This window comes from Ambystoma mexicanum, chromosome 2q (genome assembly GCF_040938575.1).
Source record: "Ambystoma mexicanum isolate Mex_15411 chromosome 2q, UKY_AmexF1_1, whole genome shotgun sequence".
NCBI classification, from domain to species: domain Eukaryota; kingdom Metazoa; phylum Chordata; class Amphibia; order Caudata; family Ambystomatidae; genus Ambystoma; species Ambystoma mexicanum.
The window spans coordinates 130,597,138-130,609,963 of record NC_090924.1 but is presented as its reverse complement, the minus strand read 5'-3'; the positions used below and the strand labels follow the sequence as shown (position 1 = coordinate 130,609,963).

The window sequence follows — 12,826 nt, the reverse complement described above, 5'->3', positions numbered from 1 at the left end:
TGATGCAGAGGCAGTGATACGATATGGCATTTATAACGCACCTGTACATAAGTGTTTCTAGGCGTGACAAGGAGGGGGAAACAAGGGAGGACAAAACAACAATCTTACTAGGCCTTGTGTCATTCAGATTGCGCATGTCTGAGGATGAGGGAAGGGGAGAAGTGCCTGGGGTGGGGTGGAGGGGGTGTTAGGGAGAAGTGCAGGTAAATCAATAAGTGCAGCCATCGGGTGGCTCATAATTGCAGACAGAAGGTAGGGTTGCAGGTACAGACCCTTAAGTGCTGGGGGAGCCTGGAGGCAGTGCGGGGGTAACTGGACATGCAGGAGCCTGTGCCCGAGTTCAGAGGGTATCCAGGTAACCAGTGCGTGGAGCAGTCTGGTACATCAGCAGGGGAGAGGAAGAGAGAAAGCGGAAGCGACAAGAATGTCTTGAGTTTCTTCCGGAACTGGAGGTGATTCTGCTCAGGTTTGAGAGAGACACGGAGGCTGTTCCAGTGGGAGGCCCCAGCCAAGGAGAGAGATCAGCCCCCAACTTTATGTTTGGAGAAATGTCTGACCCTGAGAGAGTTGGAGGTGGATGAGCGGAGAGCTCGAGAAGGAAGTTGTTTTGGAAGAGACAGTTGACGGTAGAGTAGTCCCAGGCCCCAGAAAGCCTTGTGGACGATGCAGAGGGTATTGAAGATGATCCTTGCAGCTACGTGGAGCCAGTGAAGAGATTTCACAGCTGGAGAGATAGGATCCCTTGGCTTGAGGCCAAGGACAAGTCTTGCAGTCCTGTTCTGGATAAGTTGTAAAGGTCAAAGAGTAGAGGCAGGCAGATTTAGAAATAGGCTGTTGCAGTAGTGGAGACAGTGAGCTTCTGGGGGAAAGTGGGAAAAGGAAGAATACCTATGAGGAGTTGCAGCTGATAGTTTGACGTCTTAGAGACGTCAGATGTTAGGAGAGAAGGAGAGGGTGCAGTTGAAGATGCCACCAAGGTTTTTAGCCTAACAGGAAGAGGGCCCAGAGTGGGGGGGGGAAGAGAGAGAGAAAGAGAGAGAGAGAGAAAGAAAGAGAGAGAGAGAGAGAGAGAGAGAGAAAGAGAGAGAGAAAGAGAGAGAAAGAGAGAGAGAAAGAGAGAGAGAAAGAAAGAGAGAAGTAGTCCCAATGAGGCATTAAGGCAGAGTTCGTTGGCGGCACACCATTCCTGAATTGCGGCTAGACATTCTGGTATGAGAGAAGGAGCCGAGGTGGCTGGGGGAGCTTGAAATAGAGCTGGGTGTCATCCGCATAACACAAAATTGGAGCAGAAAGTAGCGATGCAGTGGGCAAGAGGTGCTAGGTATTGATTGAAAAGCCAGGGAGAGAGGTTAGACCACTGTGGAACACCACAAGTACAGAGAGGGATAGAAGAGAGGAAAGGCCCCAATTGGACCTGAGAGGGTCGGTCGGTCAGAAAGGAGGTCAACCAGGCCAGGTCCTGATCAGTGATACCCAGATTGTCACAGAGGCAATTGAGCAGGATGGCATGGTTGACCGTGTCCAAAGCAGAGGATAGATCAAGGACAGAAGGGAGATTAGAGTCAAGATTGGAGAGAAAGTCTTCACGGGTGTTCAGGAGAGCAGTTTCTATGCTTCTGGCAGCTCTGAATCCAGACTGGTGGTCGTGGAGACAACCAACAGATTCAGTATGCAGATACTGGGAGATGGCCAGCTTTTCCAGGAGTTTGCCCAGGAAAGGAGTGATGGAGATGGGCGATAGTTAGCCTGAGAGGAAGGATCGGCCGAGGGCTTCTTTAAAAAGGGGTGCAAAAGGCAGTGCTTTAGGGGGAGGGGAAGTTCCAGCGGCAAAGGAGCGATTACAGAAATCGGCCAAGGCTGGAGCACGGGCGTCGATATGGTCTTGACGGTTCTGGAAGAGCAGGGGAGAACCCGCCTTGACAAGACTTTCATAGATTAGACTTGTCTAGAAACATCATCATGGTTGAACAGGGGAAAGGAGGATAAAGAAGGAGAGGAGACGGCCTCAGACGGGCCATGAGTGGCTGTGCAGTGGGCCGGGGAGGTGGGCGGGGGGCATAGGAGAGGTAGATACTGCAGTAGGATTGTGCAGCTCTTTGCAGATTTTGAAAAGTTCAGCCAAGTTGTTAGAGGGCGCAGAGACGCGGGCTTGGATGAAGGCTCTCTTCTTGGAGAGGACAGAGTATGTACTGCCTTTGGAGCAGGCGTCAGCCCAGTTTGTCAGGGGGTGTGCCCGAAGCCTTGTGTTTAAGGGTGGCGGGGTCAGAATTGTACAAAGAGTTGCACTTGGCTTTGGGCTTCAGGCAGATCCTCGTGACAGGGGCCAGGACATCCAGAGTGTTAGCGATAGAGAGATGAAGGTTAGAGAGGGCTGTGTCAGGGTGTAAGTCAGCCAAAGGTGCAGAAGGAGGAGAGAAAGTAGCGGAAAAAGCCTCAACTGACACGCTTCATGGTTCGGATGACCGAGAAGGTAGGTAGCAGTGCTGGAGTCGGCTTGGCCAGAGGCGTAAGGAGAGAGAGGGGTGGGAGAAAGGGAGAAAGTGATCACTCAAGGAGAGGAGTGGTCAGGGGGTTAGAGAAGGGGAGGTCCGAGGAGATCAGAACATCCAGGGTGTGCCCTGCAGAGTGAGTCGGGCCAGAGGAAAGAATAGAGAGAGTGAGAGAAAATAGCAGCAGTTGCTAAAGAGTCCTGAAGAAGAGCTGGTAGCATCCAGGTGTATTCTTGCCGGCCTTTACTTCCCTGTGACATTGGCAACTTGCGTTGGGGAAGGGCGCAAAGTTCATGTGTTCCGCCAGATGAAGCCAAAGGGTCAGCTATGGTCTGATTGAAGGGCATGTTGTGTTCAATAGCTGGGCTCTCATCCAGGAGGTCTGTAAGGTCATTCTCTTGATGGGGAATGGCGGACAACTTGAGGCTGTGCATGTCAACCACTTTCTCTACTAATATCCAAAATGTGACATGAGAGTGAGTGTAGAGTTGTTTTTGTTGCATTTCAAGATCTGGAGATGTGTCCAAACCACTGGCATCTTGAAGGCCCTGTGCAAGTGATATTTTATTTTTATCGCGCTCGTACACAAGTGTTTTAGAGCGCGACAAGGCAAGGGAAGGGAACAGGGGAGAACAAAACAACGATCTTACTAGGCCCAGTGACATTGAGAACACGCAAGTGCATGGGGGAGGGGAAAAGTGCATGGAAGGGGGGAGAAGTGGAAAGTGCGGAGCAAAGGATTAACAGATTAATAATAATAAATACATAAATAATAAAGCCAACAAACAGTGGTAGTGCAGCCAGCAATTGGCAAGTGCTGGGTTTAAGGCAGCAGACAGGGGAGGTCTGATAAGTGCAGAAAGAAAAAGGGCGGGACTGTATGTGTACAGATACAGACCCCAGTGCAAGGGGTAGCCCGGAGGCAGTGCAGGAGGGTGGCAGGGTGAGCAGGTACCTGGGCCCGGAGGACAGAGGGTGGCCAGTTGCACGGTGCCAAGAGATAACAGATCAGCAGGGGAGAGGGGGAGCGAAGGCAGAAGCAAAGAGGAAGGTCTTGAGGTGCTTCCGGAACCGGAGATGGTTCTCCTCACGTTTCAGAGTGGCAGGGAGGCTGTTCCAGAGGGAGGCTCCAGCCGAAGACAGAGTGCCACCAAGTTCTCTCTGTCCTCAAAATAGTCGACGCTGCCGGAACCCACAAAGATCGGGTCAACCTCCTCACATTCCTCTGCTTGATCGGTGCTGAAAATCGACCTCATTGAGTCGAAAAAAGCCTGTCTGCGACAGCAGTTGCAAAGCGACGACATCGCTGGTCGACGTCGAAGGCTTATCTTTCGGCTCTGTGGGTCTGGATGCCGAGGGCATAGCTTGGAGTGTAGCCCTAGAGACTGATGGATTAGGTATCAGCGCTCTCAGCTCCGACTGGCAATGGGTGCCGTGGGAGAGGCTTCTAGAGGGCGTTTTGGGGCATGGCGCCGAAGGCATCGACTTCTTGGCAAGCGCGCGGTCGGGGGTACCAAGTGCCACTTTTGCTGCTGAGGCCTGCTGGTCAGGGGTGTGAGCCGCACCTGTTGCCGAAACATGCCAAGCTTTTCTTTTTTAAACAAATCCCACTCTTCCAGAGTGGTCGGCCCCTTTGAGGGCTTATCTCTGTCAGAGGAAGAATCTGATTCCTGCCGATGGTGGCGTCTCCTCTTCTTCCGCGAGGAAGAGGAAGAATGGCTTCTGCAGTGGGACATCTTTTTTGTTTTCTTGCAGTGGCATCCCGACCGGACGAGAGACCGCGGCGGTGACTTTAGCGACAGACGGCCCAGGGCCAATTTACCAGCTCTGTCTCACAATGACTTCGGTTGCATCTTTGCGCATGACGCGCAGGCCTCCGTGTCTTGAGTGAACCCAAACATCACAAACGGACGGTGTGCGGGTCCGTCAACGACATTTTGGCCTCGCAATCAGAGCACCGCTTCAAACCAGAGATCCGGTGCGAATATATGATCGAAGTAAAACGAAAATAATTAGTGAAAACGTTGAGTGAAACTCAAGTAGCTACCCGATGCAGCGATTGGGCACGTGGAAAAAAGCAACTGAGGCATGGGGCGTAGTGACGTGGTATATGTATGGTGCCTGACGTCACTTCCGGAGCTGATGATCGACCACCCTGCAAGACGGATCGACGGCCGAATCGAGGTCCACTACACATCCTGTGAAAATGTTTGAGCAGCAGAGCTGGACGAGGATATCTATCAAGATGAGGAATCTGCGGGAGAAAAGCAATCCATTGAACTTAAGCACCTCGGAGCAGAATCTGGTACCCTGCCATTTTTTTCTCCAGTCTGTCTCGTGCTTGGGCGGGCCGTACTCAGGTTCTTTATTAGCGCCGGGCCCTCCTCCCAGATATCATCCAGGAAAGGAACAGACATGGTCTTTCTTCTGGATTTGTGAGGCTGGTACAGGAACCCTTCTTTTTTCGTTTCCTCAGGTACTACCTGAAACAGGTCAGAGGCCCTGGACATCATGGAAAGAAAGGTTCCAACTTCATCCATGTGTGGTGATTCCCCATCAGCTAGCACAAAGTCGCCTTCCTCGTCAGTGCTTGTTGCTGTATCAGCCGTGTCCGTGCCTGTGTCAGTGTGGAGAGCCGTAGCTCCGGGTGGAGTAAGGTCATGACGTGACAGCGGCGGAGGGCTCGGGTGATCAGAGTCCCAGCCTTCCCCTGAGACTTTCTCTTCCGGCTAGGAGGGCTCACCCTCAGAGGCTCCTCAGGGTCCTGTGGTGGCGCCCAGACCCCGGTGTATGGGAAATCCTCTGCTGGATCTCCATGACCAGTGTATGTAGAGTCGTTAGAATATCCAACGACACGTCCTTCGGTCGAGGGGTGAAAGGAGCCAGCAGTGTAGGGTCCAGACTGATCAGTCTCCTTTTGGGCGCAGGGGACGTAGGCTCACGTCCTCACATTCTCCTCCTTCACGGTCTGTATAGTAGTCTGGCAAATCATTGTTGCCAACGCCAGAGCTTGAATAAATCTGCACTGTTTTTTCTGGAGTAGTACGTGGGCCCAGTGTTAGGGAGAATTCTCATAAATGGCTAATTTCCCTTATCTGAGTGCCTCAGCAGCTTTGCTGATTTCTAGGGTTTATTTTTCACCAGATAAGAGTGTAAGCCTTTTTTCCCCACTCTTACATGCATTTTGCTGTGTGTATTTCTACTTTTTGTGTGATCTTGGGCAATGGAGCCTCACCTACTCCATAGCATCATTTCTTCATGTGTGTTACACAGCACCTTCAGTGCAGTGACAGGGTTGTCTGAGACTTCCCACCGACTCCATTTTCTGGGGCTGAATAATGTCCCCCAGAAAAGATAGAGTTGCCATTAACTTTATGATAGTCACTTTAAACAACAGACCCAGTACAACCCATCTTGGAATATTGGAAAGGGTTTATTCTTATCCCTTTTTGTCTGTGTCTCTTGGAGCATTGTTCCGCACCCTTTACATTAAGACTTGGCTGGTGGCAGTGGTATCTACCCTATTTTTTATATCGCGGTTATCTTAAATAACCATGGTATTGTTTTATGCTATTATATTAGCCTCAAACATAAACCCGCTTGACCATATATATTTTATTACGGTTTCAGCTGGGTTTATTCGCCATTTCTTTTTGTAAATGTCTTTCTCGTGTTTTACTCTGTGCACCAAACCAGGTTTGGTCCCTTTGTTTGCCGTCTTTTCGCAGGCTTCTGCACAGAAGCCCTCCTTAAGGCGCCTGAAAGTCTGGGTAGGCAGGATGTGAGGGAGGGGTTTTAGGACCCCTGCCATGGGTTCCCTTGGTAACCCAAGTTGCACTCCTGTTTGATTGGCTGGATGACTGTCGTTGCCAGGACAGCCACCCTGCTGTGTGATTGACAGCCAGGCTGTATGAATGGGGGAATACTGCATAAAAAGCAGGTCTCTGGGACTGGAAAGGCAGTCGCCACTGGAACAAGAAAACCAACGAGGAGCTGATGGAACAGGAGCCCTGCAACGGCTGAACTGCCCGGTGAAGCCCTGCTGCAGGTCTGAATCTTCAGAATCCGACGACAGAGAAGATCCTCCAAGAAACTTCTTCCCTTAAGCTGGTGGGACCAACCAGTTCACCCAAACTGCAAGCCAGGACCCCTCCTCTGGTCGAATTCGCTGTACAGAGCTACAGTGGGCCGGATAGCCAGGAAGGTCGAACCCTGCTTGGGTTTTAAGGAGCGCCCCTTTTATTCGTTGCTTTGCTTTGCTGCTGGTTTCTTCCCTGGATAGTGCAGGACCCTCCAGTCTTCCTACTTCTTGTCAGTCCGACAGTCGCTTCAGGAAACGTGAGCCTGCAGGAACTACCAGGAACTCAGCTACAGCTTCCTCTCTGTTTTAAGGTACTGTGCAAATCTGGTTGCTTGTTTCGTTCAACCGCGGTGAAAGTGTTTGAAATCTTTCTCCAAACCGAGGGCTTGCCCTTCTCTTCTCTTTGAACTAACTTTTCTACCAACCAACCTCGTCCGGAATACGTGGGACGAACTTTACCGCAAACTACCCTGAACTGTGTGATCTTGAGCAAAAGACTTTTGACCCATTGACTTTGGCCCTAAGCCTTTTCTACCTGATTCTATCATTGTAGTCTCTCTTGTTCAATTGCCCTGAGTACTTACCTGTTGGTGTGATTCAATTTCTGTTAACTTTGTCTTTCCCTCCCTTTTAAATTGCTGGAGTGCCATTTTCCTCCCACTTCATTTTGTGAGCTTAACTTGTCTGGAACTTAGTGAGAGTTGTGTGGTGTATTAAGAGTGTGATTTTTAAACTGCTTATAATAGTGAAATGTTATATAACTGAAGAGTGAAATAAATGTATATTCTTTTACTTGAAAACCTTGAGTCAGTGTTTGCCTGAATTATAGTAATTGCTGTCCTTTGTGTAACTATTTGATACTGCTCACTTACTCTTGAGATAAGTCTGGCTGCTCAGCCATCGCTACCACTTTAAATGTGTAGTACAGGCTTGTACCAAAGGTGAATTTGTACTATCACTTGTGGTCTTAATTGTGTGTGGTGTTCCCAAAGGGTACTGCATATAATTCTGCCTAACTCCCACATCCCGCAGCGATTACCTCAGGGGGTGAGGGGTTCTTGTCCTCCTCGCTTTCCTTCTCCTGAGGCTTCTTGGCCGATGCAGTTGCAGGACTTTTTCCCATTCACAGGGTGCCTGTTGCCTTTGTTGCTGCCACCGCAGCTGTATTGCGCCTGAGGAGTAAGGACACATGTGGCGTGGCCGTCGTAGGCATCACCTTCACGGAAACGCTCTCCTTCAATGCTGTCGTGGTGTACGCCGTTGACAATGTGGTCGTCAAGGTCCTTGTCGATGGGGCCGTCGTCATATCGGTTGACTTGGAAAGCTGAGAGGTCTTAGTTTTGAAGGGTCCTCCCCAGACTTCTCCCTCCTCGGTTTGTTCGCTGATAAACAGAGTTTGGATGGGGTTAGGGACTTTCTCTTAGAGGAGACCCCTCAACATGGAGACTAATGGTGATGGTGATCGCACTCTGCCCGACTTGGGACCCACATCAGCGGCGAACCCAGCGGAGCAGATCTTGGCCTTCTCTTGGACTCCGCGGGCGGGGCGTTCTCAAAGGATCCAGACTTCCTCCCGGAGGGAGTTAGCTCCTTGCACTGGCTGGTTCTGGGTGAGGCATCACCCTGCCCAGAGGCAGAGTCAGGGGCCTTGCTTGATTTGAGCCACGCTGCCAGCATGCAGTAGCGATCTTTCTTGGTTTTCTTTGAGAAGCCACGGCACACCTTGCATCTCCTCCTATTCGTTGGTCCGGATGCAGGCAATATAAGTATTTATGATGTCGTCTTCTACGAATACGTTCCTTAATCCACACTTCGCGCAGAGTTTGAAGAGGCTCCTGCCTTGCTTCTTTTCATCGGACATAGTTGAAAAGGCACGAAGTAGGCCCAAGGCCGGGCTTTCTCGAAACTTCGATGGACGATCCAACGGTGGATGAAGGTCTTCGCCGGCAGCGGATCCCAGTAAAAATCTTAAGATGGCCACCAGGGGTGGAGGCTAGGGAGATGACTGTCATTGGATGGTGGCAGTATGACCTAGAGGACTGTGATTGGTTTAGAGGAGAAATACAGTTTTAAAGTGAAAGTGAAACTTTTTTCTTTTACTGAGGATTCCCAGCCTGACGGGGAATATTCACGAGCATGTGAATCCATGCCAGACCCCATGCTGGAGAATTATCGGTCTACCAATTCCAGTGTAGTAATCAATAATGTTACATTTGCCTTCGATTGTAATTTTTCATTTTCCCAGTCCGGGTTCGCTACATATTCTAAAACCTATTTCATATGTGGGGACAAAGCTTATCACTGACTACCCATTCATTAGAGATGGAGTAGTTACATGGGGTATTATCCTGTGCGTCATGCACCCACCTTTCCAGCCCAGTCCCGTCTCAGAAGAAGTACTGCATGGGAAAACTTTGCTGCTGGGTGGGATGTCTTATACCAGCCCCTGGGATTAAGAAAGAGACTGTCTGACCCAATTGTCGCAGTTAGTGGAGGATATTGCAAAATGCCACAGCATCCTCCTCGACTATTACCCTGAGAACAAGTAGCCATCCGAACCATGGTGCTTCAGAATCGTATGGCTCTAGACATCGTTCTGGCCTTACAAGGAGGTGTCTGTGCAATCGTGAAGAGCGAATGCTGTACTTGCATACCTAGTTATTCAAGCAATATTACTAACATTGTCACTCAAATTTGTCACACTGTAAGCCTCCTCCACACCAGGCTGGAGGCTTCCTGGACCTTTGGGTCTTGGATTGATGGTCTAGTGGTCAGATCTTACTCCTAGTGCTAGTCATAATTCTAAGTCTGTCCAGTCTGCTGATGGTTTGTAAGTGTCTCTATTATCGGGTATGCAACACCTGTTCTGAACTCTCAAACTGCCCAAGTGCTTTACTGTCATGCTATGGAAGAAATAATCTGCTATGACATGCCAGGATGTGATGTTTGTTCCCCTAGAGATGTATGTAATGAGACTGGAGTAAAGGTCTCATAAGAGGAGACTGTGGGGAAACATTTGGAATTGAAAATAGTATGTACTCCCCTTTCACATTATTACATGCTTGTACGAGGTGAGGCTTTAGGCTTTACTGCTCATGTCCTGCAATGAAGGCTTTTCGCCTAGTGTGTAGGAATGTTCACCATCATATTCCTAGCTTCGGATGCGTTTCCACGTTTGGCATGTGTAAGCGTGTTTGACTCCAGCTTTCTTAGGAAAAGAGGCGTTAGCAGACATATACCATCATACTGTAAGTGTTCTCTCCGGCCTCAGAGTGTGTGTGTGAATCTTTGAAGAGTATATTCAACTTCACTATTACATTATACTGTCCTCCCTGACGACACTGTCTAATATGTAAGAAAGCAGCTGGTATCAAAGATTTGTAGAGTGGAATTAAGTTCCCCGCTTGCAACATTGTTTCAGTACGATTCCTTGCCCTGTCTGGACCACCCCTTCCATTTAAACTCCTTTGTGTTCCTTTGGGTAGAAGAGAACAGTGCACGGAGGGAGGGGGTTCTGACTTGCGGCAAAGTCTCGTACTGTCGCTGGTTTGTTTTGTCCTGTTCGGTTTTTACTAATAAATTGTTCACCAATCCACCGGAATGGTCAGTGGTCATTTTTTCACGACAATGGTGGGACTCGCCGCTGCTCATTCATGCAGCCTTTCCCTCCCCGTACTGACTATGTAATGGGCTGGGAGTCCATCTGTCACTCAAACAGCCCATTCAATTCCTCCTGTGTAAGGAAGCTTCATGGGACTCTCAGTAAGCGAGGGGACAGAGTGAGAACAAATTCTGTGAAGCATTTAGGGAAATTAGTCATCCTTCTCTGGTCAAACAGAACAACCCAAACCACACATCGAACTGTCCAAATGTGTACATGTGTTCGATTCCTCTGAAAAGGGAGGTAAGCAGCTTTTTACCTTATTCAGTTTGGTTAGTAAAATAGTTTGGTGAATATAGTGAGAATACGCATTACTTATTTTTTCAGATTTGGTCTTTCGTAGTGAAAAGATCGGATTGTAGATTTGAGAATTTAAGGGATTTGAATGCTCAATATTGGAAAATAAGGAGAAACCATCCAGGGGAACTGAGAGATGACCATGCGAGTTTTGAGATAAAAAGTATATTGTGAATACAGCCCCCTCCCTCCTTCTAGAAATACTGCAGTGCGGTCTCGGCCGGCAGAGGCACATGGCCCACTGCTTATTTTTTTCGGTCTCCCTGTCATCTATCTCCCCTCATACTGCACCATGACCAGAACTTCACACCACCTAGCTCCAGCCCTCCACACCTTTCTAGCTACCACCCACACTCAACCCCCATCACCGTAATCTGCCACTCATTCCATGCCCCCACTCTACCCCCTTCCTAACCTATCCCTGTACACCCATTCTATGCCCACTCACCCTTTGTCTGCCCTCTACTTATCACCCATCATTCCTCACTCTACACCTGTCCATCCTTCTGCACCCCTCTCTACTCCACCTTACCTCACTCGTCTATAGCATACCCCTCTCTATTCCCACACAACACTCTTTACACTACCCCAACCAACACCCACTTTGCCCTACTCTACCTACCCGATCACGCCCCGCTCTATCCACACCTTCCCTACCTCACCCGTGCCCAAATATCCCACCTCACCCCTGCCTTTACCAAAAAACAGCCTCCCTGAATTATCTCTTAATACCTCCCCTATTACTAGGTCTGCAAGGTCTACCATGCTCACCCCTGCCGACTCCTTTGCACCTTAGCACACCTGTACCACTGCCACCCAAGCTCATCATTAAAACCATTGTGCATACCTTAAGTATTTGCGGGCATGTAACACCAATGCACATAGCAAAAGGATTTGTGTACACTGCAATGACAACGTCTTTCTAACATGTCTATTACTAATGTTATTTGTCTGAAAAGACTAATTTACAGACACGTTGGTAATTACTGACCAAGTAGAACCCACAAATTTACTGCAGTCTTACCTAAAAATGTAAAAAGCAGTTAACCAATACAAACATCAAAACTACTGGCTTTGTTAATGCATGTTTAAACCTGCTTAGAAAACTGTGGCGCCCATATTTCAGTTAGTAAAAACATTTTCTCTTTAATATTCGCTTATGTTACAACGCAGGAAAATGTTTTATCAAACATCTCTTACCGTGGGATCGAATTTTAAAGTGATGTGCTTGTGATATCCATCCGCACTGAAGGACACCTGAGGTGAAGTGTACTCGTACTGAAATTTTGACAGTGTGGAGGCAAGAACCACAACATAATTCTGTACAAAAAGAAAAGAAGATCAGTTGATTTAGACTAGAAGACATTTTGGCCTTGGCCACGCAATGTCAGCAGGCATTTAAGTTACATACTTCACAATATCTCAGCATTGCAACATCAAGCTAAGTTTGAGCAAATTCAAGAAGTACTACCGGCAACACAAAAAATGTCAAACCCAGCAACTGCAGCACCGTGCAGGACAGATTCTAGTAACCCTGCATTAGCTAAGTAGGGGTTATGCAATTCATTGCTCTCAAGTGAGCGTGCACAGATACAGCCATTCAGTGTACAGGAAGTCCTCTGCTCCAGGACTTTGCAGAGCAATCCGACCACTATTGAAGTCAATGTACCTTAGTGACACCTGGCTTGAACTGCAAAACACCTGTTTTGGCATGGCCTAAGCATAGGACAACACACAGATTTGATACTTTTATATAAAAGGTAAGAATGTAAGTTCACTAATCTTTCAGGCATAGTGAGTCACAATTAACAGTCGGCACACTATGGGCTAGTGTTTGCCTTTGTGCCAAAACAATGAATTTGTGCTTTGGCAGTGTAAGTGATTAATGCGCCTTGCACTAAACTACACACCTGTGTAATAATGAAAGAGTGGGCATGTGCAGGATGAGGCCCAGGTCCTCCTCTTTGAATTTACTGATGGTGGAAGTGGGTGAAGAAAACCCTTCACTCCATAGTGGCAGTACACATCCTGGGGATTGAGTCTCGGCGCAACAGATTATTTCTGTCCTGCCAATTCCACTGTTCTCTCTGATATACCACAATTAGTACCATTGATTCGGCCACCCAAAGGGGGACTCTTAATCAACCAACAATGCTTATAGTTTTGTTCAAGGGGCCCAAAACCCAAGGCCTGGCCGGTAAGTGCCATGGTAATTAATTGGCCAATGTCTCTTCTATTTGCCTTACCCCTGTTCCCTTTGATTGGAGTGGTTCTAGTAAAGATCATGAGGATGAGGGC

At 48.5% G+C, this 12,826-nt stretch overlaps 1 protein-coding gene across 1 annotated transcript in view; it reads right to left on the bottom strand.

Moving 5' to 3' along the window:
* The window catches only part of LOC138569235 (BOS complex subunit NOMO1-like), a 1,101,991-nt gene that overhangs the window by 70,748 nt on the left and 1,018,417 nt on the right, over positions 1-12,826 (bottom strand). The window contains exon 29 of the mRNA XM_069647049.1: positions 11,729-11,848. Coding sequence (XP_069503150.1) covers positions 11,729-11,848 — 120 coding nt within the window. The remainder of the gene's footprint in view (positions 1-11,728; positions 11,849-12,826) is intronic.